The 16960-nt window shown below is 46.3% G+C and overlaps 1 protein-coding gene across 1 annotated transcript in view; it reads left to right on the top strand.

Moving 5' to 3' along the window:
- Positions 1-16960, top strand: part of LOC115102452 (membrane-associated guanylate kinase, WW and PDZ domain-containing protein 3-like) — a 180673-nt gene that overhangs the window by 117558 nt on the left and 46155 nt on the right. The window contains 1 exon segment of the mRNA XM_029622412.2: positions 11169-11285. Within this exon segment, the coding sequence (XP_029478272.2) occupies positions 11169-11285 (117 nt within the window).

The raw sequence follows: 16960 nt of genomic DNA, 5'->3' as shown, positions 1-16960 counted from the left end.
GAGGACATTTCTCCCAAAAGTACGATCTCTGTCTCCATGTGCAGTTACAAACTGTAGTCTGGCTTTTTTATGGTGGTTTTGGAGCAGTGGCTTCTTCCTTGCTGAGCGGCCTTTCAGGTTATGTTGATATAGGACTCGTTTTACTGTGGATATAGATACTTTTGTACCTGTTTCCTCCAGCATCTTCACAAGGTCATTTGCTGTTGTTCTGGGATGGATTTGCACTTTTCACACCAAGGTACGTTCATCTCTAGGAGACCGAACGCGTCTCCTTCCTGAGCGGTATGACAGCTGTGTGGTCCCATGGTGTATATACTTGCGTACTATTGTTTGTACAGATGAACGTGGTACCTTGGCTGATTTCTTTTGATTTTCCCATGATGTCAAGCAAAGAGGCACTGAGTTTGAAGGGAGGCCTTGAAATACATCCACAGGTACACCTCCAATTGACTCAAATGATGTCAGCCTATCAGAAGCTTCTAAAGCCATGACATAATTTTCTGGAATTTTCCAAGCTGTTTAAAGGCACAGTCAACTTAGTGTATGTAACCTTCTTACCCACTGGAATTGTGATACAGTGAAATATTCTGTCTATAAATAATTAATTCATAACTGACTTGCCAAAACTATAGTTCGTTAACAATAACAATACATTTGTGGAGTGGTTGAAAAATGAGTTTTAATGACTCCAACCTAAATGTATGTAAACGTGCGACTTCAACTGTATATGTAGACATTTTGTTTACCAGTAAATGTTTTATTAATCAAGTGTATTTGAGTTTAAAGAGATATTTCAGGATTTTGGCAATGAGACTCTATTTCCCCAGAGTTATCTGAATACTAGCAGATACCCGTAGACTTCCAGTCATTGCGCTAACGCTAGTTAGCATTGGCTCACAAAACTGCCTCCAACTTCCTTCATACTGGACACGGAGACATAAACATGGTATCCAGGAGCTCAATAAAAGTCATTTCCAAAATCCCAAAGTATCTTTAACCACAATATTTGTTGTAATATTTGTACTGTCTTTTCAGGAGGATGAAATTGTAACAAGGTTGTACGGCTTGGTTAAGATACTTTGAACGAGGTTTCATTTTCAATTAGCCCAAAAATTAGAAGTTGTGATCCGTATAAACGCAAAAAGGCAATTTTTTTTTAAACAACGGATGAGCCTTTCTTAGTTATGTACTGGAGAACCAGTTCTGGTTTAAGTAGAACTTTTGTATGAGTGAAGCTTTTAGTGAGCGGATTAATGCGTTAATATTTAATCATTTCAGCCACCCAAACTCATGTTCATTTATAGGCGTATTTCATTTTGTCTGGCTTAGTGTTCCAAATTAAGTTAAATATTTTTTTGCTCATATGATTTGAAAAATGAGTCGTCTGGAGTAGGCAGCACCAGAAATTAGTTGTGATATGATTAAAGAGTTCATCAGTGTAATTTTGTTTCATAAATAGACAAGTATTTACCTCTCCATGGTTTCACCATCTTGTCTATTTTTTGGTAACTTTCTATTGAAATGTGTTGTGGTAAGTTCATTTATATATTTTTGGGGATATGACAACAACAAACAATTGTATATGGGTCTTCAAGCCCTGATAGCACACGCCTCGTTGATGAACGAGTGTTCACTGGGGCGCCTCATTCTCCAGATTAGACGTGTTACACACACAAAAAGACCAGACAGACAGACAGTAGAGCAACATGCTGAGATCCCACACAACCTTTTTCAACTTTTTGTGAAGGGTCTCGGCGTCTCGCTCAAAGCCACGTATGGGATTCAAACCGACAAAAGGACTTTCATGAACTCCGCCTTAACTCTCCTCACAAACAACATCATCTTGTTTGTATTTCCTCCTCCATGTGACCCGTCCTTGTTTAATGTAAAAAGCTAAGAGCTCTAGTCATCAAGCAATACTCACATCCCCCCCCAAATGAGCACTGACTCTGGGCAAGGAATAAATCACGAAGAAGACTCATACACACATCTATCCGCCTTGCTGCTCAGAAGAAGTTTTATGGTCTACAAGGCAACCGACTGATACCTAACAAGGGGAGCTCACCACATCCACCCGCAGAGAGCCTATGAAAGCAGCTCCACATGAGTCAGAAGCCTACAGTACGCAAGTGTTCAGTATTACACAGGGAGGAAAGCAGTAACAAGCTAGCTAGTCTTCCCGACTCGGTCAGTGTTTTAGCGGATGCTAACAGTAGCAGGCTACAGAGCTAGTTATCCATAGCCGTCAGTGTGTTAGTGGATGCTAACTGCTAAGCACTGAGGAGATCCCATCTGTTTTAATTGCTGAGGGTGATAATGATGATCACTTCTGCTATTAAAAGCGCCAGACATTATGAATAAACATTAACGTAAATGGCCGCCTCCCTACTCCACTGATCATTTAGTAAATGAGAGAATTGATATCCAGACGGCTGTAAGAGGAGTGTCGGCAACGTTCATCCGAGGCCAGCCACCCCCTTTAGAGTCTCTGACACACTGAAAGCCTGTGCTGTAAGAAAGGAGGCCCTTTTCACGCTGCGCTACAGTCCGGCTCTAAGTAAAGACCAGGGTTCATCACTGCACGCCTTGACGCCAGGCCATTTCCTTCCATCTCTCACTGTGCTGTGTAAGACTCATGGCCACGAGTCCATGAAGGCATTTCCCCCAGTTGGCACCATCACACTGTATGCTCGACGGGCTGTACCAGTGACCGTGTTCTGGAATAACTAGCTGGAGGGATATCTGATCCAGTTTTGTGGTGTATGCTCATCTCAGAAGAATATCCCTCCCGATGGACTAGTTAATGCTAGATCCTGTGTTTCCCACAGGACCTTGGTCGTTGGCTTGAGCCAGCTCTGCTCCATGAGATGAGTCTCCAGCGATCTTCTCTCTGCCCTGTGCACAGTGACCCCTTCGTTGAGAGGGCAAGCCTTTAATTGGAACTCTGAAGGAGCCCAGATAACCTAATGGGAGGAGAGGATGGTGATTGGGGGGATGCTAGTTCATATTTGACTCTGTTGTACAGTATACTACCATCCTGCAATGTCTCTCTATCGAATGTTGAAGTGGTCAAACCACACCGACACCGTGGTGAAGAAGGCACGACAGCGACTCTTCAACCTCAGGATGCTGAAGGAAAGTGGCTCGTCCCAGAGGGCCCTCCGTGTTCTAGGAGCGCCATTTAGAGCGTACTGTTGAGCTGCGTCACAGAGCGGTACGCCAACCCCACCGCCACGGACCGCAAGGCTCTACAGAAGATCATCAGGGATCGCAGACACCCCGAGGCACGGCCTGTTCTCCCCGCTTCTATCACCACAGTACAGGCGCATCATGGCAAAAAACTGGAAGACTGGCCAAGAGCTTCTACCCCCCAGACAATCAGGCTGCTGAATAGCCACCGCTGATTTCCCTGTCCCCGTCTTGTCCTGAGCGCTCTGGAGCAGGTTTTCATCACGGATCTCTCTGTACTTTGCTCTGCTCATCTTTCCCTTGATCCTGACTAGTCTCCCAGTCGCTGCCACTGGAAAAAAAGGAAAGGGGTCTGAATACTTTCCGAAGGTACTGTACATCACCAGTAACTAATTCATATAATATCTAATCTAAAATGTTTGTTTGGTTATGGTAATGTCTGTTAATGCATTCAATATATTGTTCCAGTCTTTTACAGTTCTCATTGTCGGGGTGGACACGTTTTCAGAGCGCACAACCTATGCTCCACTTGTAAAAGTAGGGGCTCCCGAGTGCCGCAGTGGTCTAAGGCACTGCATCTCAGTTCTAGAGGCGTCACTACAGACCCTGGTTCGTTTCCAGGCTGTATCGCAACAGGCCGTGATTGGGAGTCCAATAGGGCGGCACACAATTGGCCAAGCGTCGCCCAGGTTTGGCTGTGGTAGGCCGTCATTGTAAATAAGAACTTGTTCTTAACTGACTTGCCTAGTTTAAAATGAAATGTTAATTAAAAACAGTTTTGGTTTATTTCATTCCGTTTACACATTTATTTTCAATTGAGTCCATGTATTTTGTTTGGAGCTCTCCTCTCTATGTTGAGTAAGGACGCGCACCTGATTACGCGTAGAAGTAGGCCTATAGGCTACCTGGCCAGCATGCAAATGTAGACCTGGAAATGTGCCCATTTTGGGATGCCATTAGTATTTCCACCATTCATGAGCTGTGGAGCTTCTCAAAGGAATGTTTTTCTTCACCTCAAACAGCAAGCAAACAAAGTCTGTTTTGACATCCATTGAGCATCCATTGAGCATGACAATAGTTCCTCCGCGTATTTTAAACATCTTTCCAGCTCTCTCCCTTTCGAGAACCACTCGGCGTGAAAGGGAGAAATGTCATGCTCTGATCCCGTGGGAATAGGCCTACCTGATTACCTCTCATAGCTTGTGCAAATAGCCTACAGCTGTGTCTGCCCGAGCTCACTGTTGTTGGAATCTCTGAGTGCCCAAAAGGTTTTATACAATGTTGCAAGGCGCTTCGGGCCAGGCCCAATGTTTCAAGTTGGTTATAGACATTTATTTATATTTATTTTTATCGGGAAATGTTTCTACCTGCAGGCTGCAATTTTTGTATTTGTTATTTTTTACATAGTTGGCACATGACAATGATTTTGACATATGTCGAAGCAGACCTCTTGTATGGCGTTGGGTGGGCGAGGGGTTTGCTGATGTCAGCGTTGTAAAGAGCCCCATGGTGGTGGTGGTGGTGGTAGTGGTGGGTTTATGGTATGGGCAGGCATAATCTTCAGGCAATGAACACACTTGCATTTTATCAATGGCACTTTGAAAGCACAGATACTGTGATGAGATCCTGAGGCTCATCGTCGTGCCATTCATCCGCCTCCAGCACCTCACATTTCATTATGATAATTCACGGCCCCATGTCTCAAGGATCTGAACACAATTCCTGGAAGCTGAAAATGTCCCAGTTCTTCCATGACCTGAATACTCACCAGACATGTCACCCGTTGAGGATGTTTGGGATGCGCTGGATCGACGTGTACGACAGCGTGTTCCACTTCCTTCCAATATCCAGCAACTTCACACAGCCATTGAAGAGGAGTGGGACAACATTCCACAGACCACAATCAACAGCCTGATCAACTCTATGTGAAGGAGATGTGTCATGCTGCATGAGGCAAATGGTGGTCAGACCAGATACTGACCGGTTTTCTGATACACTTTTGTTTCAAGGCGTCTGTGACCAACAGATGCATATCTGTATTCCCAGTCATGTGAAATCCATAGATCAGAACCTAATGTATATATTTTAATTGACTGATTTCCTTATATGAACTCTTAGTCTTTGAACTTGTTCCATGATGCGTTTTATATTTTTGTTCAGTGGATTTCTACTCTTTGTTGTTACGAGTATTGTTCTTCTTTCAACATTGACCTGCATTGTTGGAGCTCGGAGCTCAAGATTTTAACTGTACCCCATAACGAAGGTGGAAAAAAAGTACCCAATTTTGATACTTGTGTAGAAGTAAAGATGTTAATGCTAGATCTGAAAAGGACTCAAGTGAAAGTCGCCCAGTAAAACACTACTCGAGTGAAGGTCAGTGTGTGGTTTTTAAATTATACTTAAGTATCAAAAGTGAAAGTATGGCGTCATTTGTTCTGGGGGATGTGGGGACGTTGATAGGGTTTTAGGAAGGAGACCTGTCTGTCACACGGAGAGGAGAGGGTGTGCGTCCATGCCGTGACCCTGGAACGCCAATTGGTCTTAATGACGTGCTAATTAGATAGCAGCTAATTAGATAGCAGAGAGAGACGGACAGAGGGAAGGAGGGAGAGAGACGGACAGAGGGAGGGAGGAAGAGCGGGAGCGAGGCGGTGAGAGGGAGGGAGGGAGGGAGTGAGAGAGGCGGCGGCGAGACTGAGGGAGGGAGGAAGAGCGGGGGCGAGACGGAGAGGCGGCGGGAGGGAGGGAGGGAGTGAGAGAGGCGGCGAGACTGAGGGAGGGAGGAAGAGCGGGAGAGAGGCGGGGGAGGGAGGAGGGGGAGAGAGGCGGCGAGACGGACGGAGGAGGAGGAGAGAGACGGACGGAGGGAGGGAGAGAGGCGGCGAGACGGAGGGAGGGAGAGGCGGCGAGACGGAGGAAGGGAGAGAAGCGGCGAGACGGAGGAAGGGAGAGAGGCGGCGAGACGGAGGAAGGGAGAGAGGCGGCGAGACGGAGGGATGGAGAGGCGGCGAGACTGAGGGAGGGAGAGAGGCGGCGAGACGGAGGAAGGGAGTGAGGCAGCCAGACGGACGGAGGGAGGGAGAGAGGCGGCCAGACGGACGGAAGAAGGGAGAGAGGCGGTGAGGTGGAGGGAGGGAGGGAGAGAGACGGGGAGGTGGAGGGAGGAAGGAGGGAGAGAGGCGGCCAGACGGACGGAGGGAGGGAGAGAGGCGGCCAGACGGACGGAGGAAGGGAGAGAGGCGGTGAGGTGGAAGGAGGGAGGGAGAGAGACGGCGAGGTGGAGGGAGGGAGGGAGAGAGGCGGCGAGGTGGAGGGAGGAAGGGAGAGAGGCGGCGAGGTGGAGGGAGGAAGGGAGAGCGGCGGCGAGGTGGAGGGAGGGAGGGAGAGAGGCGGACGGACGGAGGGAGGGAGAGAGAGAGGGAGGGAGGGAGCGAGCAAGGCGGCGAGACTGAGTGAGGGAGGGAGGCGGCGAGACGGAGGGATGGAGAGAAGGGGCGAGACGGAGGGAGAGATGCGGCGAGACGGAGGGAGGGAGAGAGGCGGCGAGGTGGAGGGAGGGAGGGAGAGAGGCGGCCAGACGGACAGAGGGAGGGATGGAGAGAGACAGAGAGGGAGCGAGCGATGCGGCGAGACTGAGTGAGGGAGGGAGAGAGACGGAGGATGTGGAGGGAGGGAGAGAGGCGGCAAGACGGACGGACGGAGGGAGGGAGTGAGGGAGGGAGAGAGACGGAGGGAGGGAGGGAGAGACTGAGGGAGGGAGGGAAAGAGGCGGCGAGACTGACTGACTGAGGGAGGGAGGGAGGGAGCGTGAGGTGGCGAGACGGAGGGAGAGCGAGAGAGGAAAGAGGAGGCAGGGGAAGAGAGGAGGAGGAGGAGGAGGTGGCGGAGGGGAGGATGATGACGACGACGAGGAGGAGGCGGCGGAGAGGAGGTGGCGGAGGGGAGGACGACGACGAGGAGGAGGAGGCAGCGGAGAGGAGGTGGCGAGAGGAGATGGGGAGGTAGAGAAGGGAGGAGGAGAGACTGGTAGATGGATTACATTAGGAAGCAGGGGCCAGTGTAGTGAGAAAAGAAGACAAATGAGGGATAGGGAAGTGAAAGAGGAAATGGGAGGTTGATTGCTTTTCAGGAAGTTATCTCACAGATTGTTTTGAGAGTGAGGAGTCCTGTGGAATGGGCTTGGCGGGGCTGATGAGACTCCATGACTTGGGAGGGAAAGAGAGAGAAGAGGGAGAGCTAAAGAGAGAGAGAATGGACGGGAGGGTAGTGGTGGGTTCCCATCCCATGTGCGATTTGCATCATCATCATTCTTCTCTTTCTCTCTGTTTTTAATGATTCCCCAACTCCCCCCACACGTACACACACTACTCTAATGCCCAGACGACAACCCACAAAGGAGCCTATTGTGTTCTGTAGCAGCCTGGCTGTCCAGTGATGCGCTAGCTGTCTCGAGGCTGTACAGTATGTGTGCGCGTGCTCTCCAGAGATATGACTGAGCAGGCTGACGCTACCTGACAGCCAGGCTACAAAAGGTTGCCCTAGCCTGCAAACACAGAGAGGGAGAGAGAGAGAGGGGGGGGGAGAGAGAGAAGGGGGGAGAATTCTACAGCTCTAGTGTTCAGTGATAACAATTAGCGCCGTCCATTGTCTATACTTAACCTACCCTGTGAGGATGGGGTTTGTGTGGAAATGAAGCCAAGACACATTCCCATGATGGGGGAGAAAGACCCCCGTCTCACCTAACAACCTAACATGGGAACAGTGCTCGGGAGGGCTCTCTGTTTTGTGTGTGTGTACTGTGGTTCCCTAGCTCATAATATATAGAATCATTTTCTGGGAACCTGGAACCTGAGGTTTACCAGTTCAATGCGTGATGGGAGGTTGCTTTTGTTTCCCTCGACCTAAATTTGTCGTATTAACTGTGATATTAAAATGTCTATAGACTTACACAATTTGTAAAGAGACATGTTTGTGTTCCTCACTACCTCAGCCATACATTATTGTAGCTAGACTGCTTACACTTGAGTAAAATACCATTCGTACTAAGAAAATACACTATATATACAAAAGTATGTGGACAACCCTTCAAATTAGTGAATTAGGCTATTTCAGCCACAGCTGTATAAAATCAAGCACACCGCCATGCAATCTCCATAGACAAACATTCGCAGTAGAATGGCCTTACTGAAGAGCTCCGTGACTTTCAACATGGCACCGTCATAGGATGCCACTTGTCCACAAGTGCTGTTATTGTGAAGTGGAACCGTTTAGGAGCAACAACGGTTCAGTCGCGAAGTGGTAGGCGTCACAAACTCACAGAACGGGACCGTCGAGTGTTGAAGCGCGTAGCGAGTGTTGAAGCCCGTAGCGTGTAAAAATCGTCTCTCCTCTGTTGCAACACTCATTACAGAGTTCCAAACTGCCTCTGGAAGCAACGTCGGCATAAGAAGAGTTAATTGGGAGCTCCATGACATGGGTTTTCATGGCCGAGCAGCCAAGTCGCAGCCAAGCGTCTGCTGGAGTGGTGTACAGCTCGCCGTATTTGGACTCTGGAGCAGGGGAAACGAGTTCTATGGATTGATGAATCACACTTCACCATCTGGCAGTCCAACGGACAAATCTGGGTTTGGCAGATGCCAGGAGAACACTACCATAGTGCCAACTGTAAAGTTTGGTGGAGCAGGAATAATGGTCTGGGGCTGTTTTTCATGTTTCGGGCTTGGCCGCTTAGTTGCAGTAAAGGGAAATGTTAACGCTACAGCATACACAGACTTTCTAGACGATTCTGTGGTTCCACATACCCTTTCCTCTTTCAGCATGACAATGCCCCCGTGCACAGGGGTCCATACAAAAAATGGTTTGTCATGATCGGTGTGGAAGAATTTGACTGACCTACACAGAGCCCTGACCTCAACCCCAACGAACATCTTTGGAATGAGTTGGAACACCGAGTGTGAGCCAGACCTACTCGCCCAACATCAGTGCCTGACCTCACTAATGCTATTGTGGCTAAATGGAAACAAGTCCCCGCAGCAATGTCCCAACATCTAGTGGGATGCCTTCCCAGAAGAGTGGAGGCTGATATAGCACCAAAAGGGAACTCCATATTAATGACCGTGATTTTAGAGTAAGTTGTTCGACGAGCAGGTGCCCACATACTTTTGGTCATGTAGTGTGTCATTCATACCCAATACACAAACTGTTTACGTTTGACACACGCTCCCCTGTTGCAGTGTATTACAAATGTCCTAGTGCATTAACAAGGCAATTAAGGCATTGACTTTCTGTCACATGATATTGACTAGGCCTGTATGGAAGATTATGCAAGTCTCTTACTAGCGTTCTGTAGATCCTCACATTTCACAGGGAATTGTGGTGCTGAATGAAGCACAGAAAATGCACTCTAAATGTTTTTAGGAATCAAATCTATATATACTATACTATGGGCCTCTTGGGGACAGTTGGGAATAGAATGTATTAGTATTCATCTGAGCCAACCAATGGAACGCAGCTAATCTGCCAACTCAGTGGGCAGTCCCTTTCAACGCCATGGGGGACGAATCAGAGTGCAGGAAAAGCTGCGGCTTGTTTTGATTCAATTTATTTGTGAATAAGGTGGGGGGGGGACTCACCACAACACCCCTCGCTGCCTGTAAACTACTGAGCCAGCCAGCCGACATCAGTCGGGCCTGTTCCTCTAGGCATGCACACCGCGTGATGCTATAAATGGATGGTATTAAAGATGAATATTTCAAACCGTGCGTAGGCTGGGCTGCTTAAACATTTCAAATGTGTTATTCTCGCCAGATTCAGTTTGCAGATATTTTCCCTCCTTTCAAATAAACGCATTGCTCTGTGCTCCTTTAATTGACACTATACGGGTTTCTGGGGAGTACCCACAGTGATTTATTCAGCATGTTACGTTCATCTGGGGGTGAGCCAAGCGAAAGCACGTACCCCGCAGTCAGTGGCGGCTGCCTGTGTGCTCAGGGAGAGGAGCAATGGGTATCGACGCTAACAACACTGTATCTGGCGTCCTCTCAAAACACATCCTCTCCACCCTGAGGGGACACACGGACCAGCCTCTAAACAGCTGGAGACTGGACTGCTCAGAGAGGGATCCTGTTCAGACACCAGGGGAATGTTGGCTCTCGATCTATTCTTTGTCTCGCTCCCTCCTCCGAGGGGAATGCCTGAATTCCCCTCCTTCAGGAGGATTGCACAGCCCCCACACTTCCCCGAACTCCGCCTGAACTTCTGTTGCTCCTCAGTCAGAAACTCAGAGGCAGCGACAGTGCCAGCCATTGTGTTCCTATCTTACTGGATACTTGGTGATTCAAGGTGATGAATATTTAATCTGTCTGACGTGACAGTTTCTCTACCAACGCAGCCGATGGGCCTCTGCTCTGTCTCCCTCGTTCCCATGCACGACAGTGCTGTCACACAGCCACATCTTTGAAGGTTCAAAACTGTCCTCCTTTCACGTACTCTCGCTGGGGGCATGCTTTCTATCACAGGCACCTGTCAGAGAGTTGACAAGTGGTTTTGAAAGAGATGATAGGTGGTTTTCGTCGACACACTGGTATAGCAGGTAGCCTGGCGGTTAAGAGCGTTGGGTCAGTGACCGAAAGGTCGCCAGTTCAAATCCCCAAACCGACTAGGTGAAAATAGTGTCGACGTGTCCTTGAGCAAGGCACTTGAGCCTAATTGCTGCTGTAAGTCGCTCTGGATAAGAGCGTCTGCTAAATAATGTAAATGAAATGAAATGTTCTCTGTTGAGAAGAGTTTTTGAAAGTGATCATCGGTGGTTCTCGTCTACACACTGGTGGTAATGTATTTTGAGGTCCCGACTGTTTAGAAATGTTTGAGGGGAGTGTAAATGAACTCTGTGTGTGTGTGTGTGTGTGTGTGTGTGTGTGTGTGTGTACTGTACTGTACTGTACTGTACTGACCCAGATGTGTTGTCCTCCTCTTCACAGGCAAGGTGCTGAATACAGACCTGCGTCACTACCTCAGCCTGCAGTTCCAGAAAGGTTCGCTGGACCACAAGCTCCAGCAGGTGATCAGGGACAACCTGTACCTGCGCACCATTCCCTGTGAGTAGTAACGTTCCCGGGCTCCCCATGCCTCTCTGTTCTCCTCTGAGGTCACTGTCTACCCCACATGTCCCTGCTCATTACAGCTATTCCATGTGACTAGGTCACCTTTAGGTCTCAAGACGGGTGACGTCACTGGTGGGCCACTAGCACCTCACTAGCCAGCTAGTTTCTCTGTCTGTTTTTATTTACCGCTGAACATGCTCTCCCACAGTCACATAAACTTACCACAGTCCCATCAAGTGATTCTATTTGGCTCTGCCGTCACATATCAATGCCCCGTATGGCAGCTGCCCAATAAACAGTGGAGCAGTTTGCTGTTCGCTGAAGGTCACGGCCCTTCTCCCATGAGCACACAAGTGCTTGGCATTCATCAGGCCCCTCCACGGTATCTGCCCCGGTGGAATAAGGAGGAGAGTGATGAGAGGTAGATTGACTATTCAATCACACTCCTTCCCTTCCTCCGTCCCATCTCTCTGGCCCTCTTTCCTTTTCACTTATCATGGTTCTGTGTGTGTATAATCATGGATTCCTCTCCTCTCAAGAACTGGGGGGCATTCTCGGCCATCACTGTGGTCTACAAAGCATCCGTCAAACCTTCACTATAAAAGCAATCAACCTCACACACACACACAACCCACTATTTGATAGATGAGTGAGGAGATATCGCTCTCCGTTTTCAAATACTAAAATGTAGACCTTGCAAGTTAATGTCCAGAATATTATATGCCTGTATTTTATGTTTAATCATTTAATGTATATTTCCTATTCATTTCTTCTTCTACGGTGCTTAAGAGTGCTACCAACTCTGTGCTTCATCCACCCAATTTGGATGACTGCACTTGAACTCTCTTAACAGTGTCTCTGATTCCTTTAAATCACAGGGATGAATAGGTAGTGTGTCAAAGCCTTTTATTTTTTATACCCTAGTGGTTTTTAAAGGAGAAAAGGGACAATTGGCCGGATTCAAAGTGCAACGTGCAGATTTCTCTACGCTACTCTGACGAATTAGATGGCAATTACTCCCCATTTTGCCACTCATGAACGTCATGGGACTAATTTATATAATCTTTGTGAGTCAGGGTTTTAATTTGCACATCTAAAAAAAAAAAAATCTCATTTGTGCCTTTGTTATGAGGGAGAGCCGTGCACAGTCTCCTGAAAGGCGTCGTACAACGCTGATAATTGGGAATAACAGGCAACAAAATAAATTGCTTTTTCCCTAGACAATAGAGTATATCTGTTTAGTCTGTTTCATGAGTCAATGCATTGTTAATGTTCTCAGTATGTAATTAATGAATGGTTATATAGACGACGGTAGATATTTTATGTTAAGTAGTGTTTTATGAAAAATCATATAAAAAAAGAGTAATAACCGATGTTCCCTCTAAGTAACCCGAGACCGCCGAGCAGCTCCCCGGGACTTCGCGCAGAGCGCAGAAGAACTATCAGGCCAATCACAGAAGCACAAGATTGAACGTCACTCAACTTCCTAGAGTTTTCCCTGTTAGTTAAACCTAATCATGCTTCCCTTTTACTGTGGCAATTGTGATCGAATCAACGTCATATTATCCACGTTCAATGCAGCACAACGGATCAAAACAAACTATGCAGTAGATTTTGTTGTAGGCCAAACGCATCGGGGGTGGGTAGGATTCTAATTGCCGATGACTCAGCCCTACACAGACTGATGCAGCATAACCAATCCGAGCTGCAGTAGGTCTATATGCAAATAGAACATCGCCATATATTGGATCTGTGCCATTTTACTTTAAACTGAACTATGTTTACAGCTGTGATCGTGAGTAGATGCGCTCGTTTTGAGATCAAAGCAAGAGCTGCATGTAGCCACTCGTGGACGTTTTGTTCACATCCTTTGCAAGTTAGTGAGTTGTGAGCCCAGTTATAGATCATGTGTAGTCAGCAATGGGGGAGTGTTTGCTTCCTACAAGATTACAAACGTGTGCATCTTTGAAAAAACGAGTCGGGTAAAGAGCTTTTTTTTGTCTTAAAGGGGCAATGATGTATTTTGAGACAGGCAGAGGCAGAGGGCAGCATAATTTGTCCGATTGTCTGTAATAATGGTATAGGAATAATAGTATATTTTATTTTGTAAGGTGGTTTCTTCTATCAAGCAAAGCAACAATTGCAGCCACCTCCTTGTCTGAAGGACAAGTGGATAAACAGGTTAATGTCAATCCCTGTTTTTTTCAACAGTCTCATGGAATGTACATTATGTCATTGAACACCACACGTTGGCTGCTACTGTGGGCTGAACGACAGAACAGCTATTTCAATGTTAACATTTTATATATTCTCCATTGTTTTTGATGGTAGGCCACCCTGTTAGGCCTACATTATGATCAAATAACCACAGTTACCTACTGTTCAAACTGTAAAGCGGGTACAGCCTCAGTGTTCACAGTAAAGATGTGCTGGAAGTTGCACAGATGTTTCACAAGGTTCAAGTTTGCGCTCAGCAGACCTGAAATTTGCTCAATGCCTGTTTTTTTTGGAAGGCACCAGGGCAGCTTGTTTAGATATTCATTTACAGTGTGTCTGTACAGTAATACACTGTAGCATTTCAAGCAGTGACCCTAGTCTAAGCCTAGTCTCTAGTGCATGGCTGTTAGTTTATGCCTGCTCCTCATCCGTGACAGGGGTTACGTTATGATGGTGTGGTCATCATAAAAACCACTGTGGTTCAGCTGCAGTAGGTCAACATATGTCCAGTGCTGTATTTAAAGGACAAATCCACCCAAAACCACTCCTTCCTTTAATTTACAGTATTTAAAGAACACTGAGAACAATATTTTTTTTTATGAACAAATGTTTAATTTTGGCGTTTTATAATAAGGTTGGTAGCAGCATGGAAAATCGTTGTGGACATCTGCAGCTCGAGTTGACTCCAAAATCCACAATGGAATGTCCTCTCTATGGGCGGACTGGCTGGCAAACGTATCTACACAAGGTAATACCGTTAGACAATGTCAGCATTTTAAAGTAGCTAGTTAGCTGTAAAATCGCCTAAAACAACCAGCACTATCAATTTCACCAGTATATTCACCATGTTCAACCTGCAGATCTATGTACCTTAGTGGAGTCTGACATTCACAATGGCAGATAGACATTTGAGGAGATGGGAAACGTTGCCCATGCTACGTCAATGGGCCGTGCGGTGTATTCTGGGCGATTCTGGGACAAGGAGCGAATGGGTGTCTATTGGGCACTTTCTATAATATCTCTGGCAAAGGCACCATGCAATGCACCCTGGACGAAAGAGGCAGACAAATAGGAGAAATGTGCTAGACCCTCCGTTAAATTACACGTTTCTCGAGGTAGGAATATTGCAGAAATATGATCAATGGCTCATTCGAGAGAAGACATCCTCCCGAGTTATGACACCGGCCAGTATTGAAATCTAACATGTATGATAGATGCTTTCGCGGTTTAAAAGTCTTATTCCTATTAACTTCCAGTGTATCGAGTGACTTTATCACAGTGCTGTGTCATGTACCGGCCGGATTTCTGCCTGCGTTTGTAAATGTAGTCTGAGTGTTGGCGTTTGCCTCTTGTCTTTCCGTAAGTTTACAAAAACAAGAAAATTGTGCCGTCTGATTTGCTTAATATAAGGAATTTGATGCATAGCAATTTACTTTCACTTTTTACTTTTACTCAAGAATGACAATTTAGTACTTTTCCCACCCCTGTACTTAAGTATATATGCAACCAGATTCTTTTAGATTTTCAGTCAAGTAGTATTTCACTTGAGTCATTTTCTATAAAAGGTATCTTTACTTTTACTCAAGTATGACAGTTGAGTACATTTCCCACCACTGCATTTGTCCCACTTGGCCACTGCTGTTTGTGTGACTGTGATTGGCCTTCCACAGTGCAGGGAGCCGCTGCTTAGCCTGTGCTGTGTGACTGTGACTATGGCCTTACACAGAGCCAGGGATTAGGAATGGTCTCAGTCTCTCCCTGGGAGCCAGAATGGCCGCCTGGCTCCGCTCTGCCTCTCCTCATTAGAGCCCTCTAAATGGCAGCTCAGAGAGAGAAGTGTGGCTTCTCTCCAGTCCCCTCCTGAACACACAGGCAGAGGCATCATTAAAGCTCCCAAGAAAGAAGGGAAGAAAAGGAAGGAAGGAGAGTCGGTGCCAGGGGTCCTTGAAGCTCGGCTGAACCCTCTGCCTCCCTCTCTTCTTCTCCTCTAAGCAGTAATATCCGCAGGGGCACCACAGAAAGCTCTAAGAGGCTCACTGGGAGATAACAAAGAGAGAAGGATGACAGAAATATAATAAAAGGTGCCCCCTGTATTCAATTTAAAGAATTGCTTTCTCTTGACAAGAGTTAAGGGTCTTACGTTAAACTTTTTTTTATTTTTATATATATATACCTGGGAAACAAAAGACTACATATTATATCCTGGCTCTGCCTTTAATAGAGAACATCTGTATGTTCCTTTTGTTCTGATATCCAGGGTGATATGCCCCATACTGCCTGCTCAGGATTGTATGACTTTAGTCCCTGACTAAAGTTAGCTGAGCCTGGCCTAGGGCTCACAGTACCTATCTGGGGTATTGACGTTATACAGCGTTAAGTTATGTAGGCCTAACATGTTTGTTGCATATCAATGTTTATCACTTTGTGTATTACTTTCTCTATAGTGTGATAAAGAAAAGTCAATAAACATCTCTAGGTGTATCCTCCCAAGACCCATCTTCAGACCGCTACTGGTTTTCCCCTTTCACATGAACATATTGTCAGATTGAACAAAATATGCCCTTCTTGCAACAGCGCCAGGTCTCAGTGTGACTATGTTTAACAGCTTTCCAGCGGCAGGTGTTAACGTTTCTCCTGGTCTCCCTGTAAGAAGCTTAAGCAGCTGGCAGAGTTTCGTGGTGGTGATGCTTCGCTGTGTGAACTGATACACTCGTTTTTTTTTGTTTGTTTTTTTCTGCGACAATTGAAGTCATTCAATTGGGAGAGCACACCCAGTTCAACAGACACATTTGTTTTCTATGATAAATGGCCTGAGTGAACTATATATATACTACCGGTCAAAGGATTTACAACACCTGCTCGTTCAAGGTTTTTATCGTGTGACTTTAGTCTGATCTCCCTTTGAGTCAATCTGTGACTTACAGCCTGGTTTATTACCGGCAGCGTCATTACTTTAGTCTGATGTCCCTTTGAGTCAATCTGTGACTTACAGCCTGGTTTATTACCGGCAGCGTCATTACTTTAGTCTGACCTCCCTTTGAGTCAATCTGTGACTTACAGCCTGGTTTATTACCGGCAGCGTCATTACTTTAGTCTGATCTCCCTTTGAGTCAATATGTGACTTACAGCCTGGTTTATTACCGGCAGCGTCATTACTTTAGTCTGATGTCCCTTTGAGTCAATATGTGACTTACAGCCTGGTTTATTACCGGCAGCGTCATTACTTTAGTCTGATCTCCCTTTGAGTCAATCTATGACTTACAGCCTGGTTTATTACCGGCAGCGCCATTACTTTGGCTGGGCACACCTACTCATTCCAGGGTTTTTCTTATTTTTTAAAAATTACTATTTTCTACATTGTTGAATAATAGTGAATACATCAAAACTATGAAATAAAACATGGAATCATATAGTAACCAAAGAAAAGTGTTAAACAAATCAAAATATATTTT

This window comes from Oncorhynchus nerka, linkage group LG20 (assembly GCF_034236695.1).
Source record: "Oncorhynchus nerka isolate Pitt River linkage group LG20, Oner_Uvic_2.0, whole genome shotgun sequence".
Taxonomy (NCBI): Eukaryota; Metazoa; Chordata; class Actinopteri; order Salmoniformes; family Salmonidae; genus Oncorhynchus; species Oncorhynchus nerka.
This window is presented reverse-complemented; position numbering and strand designations above follow the sequence as displayed.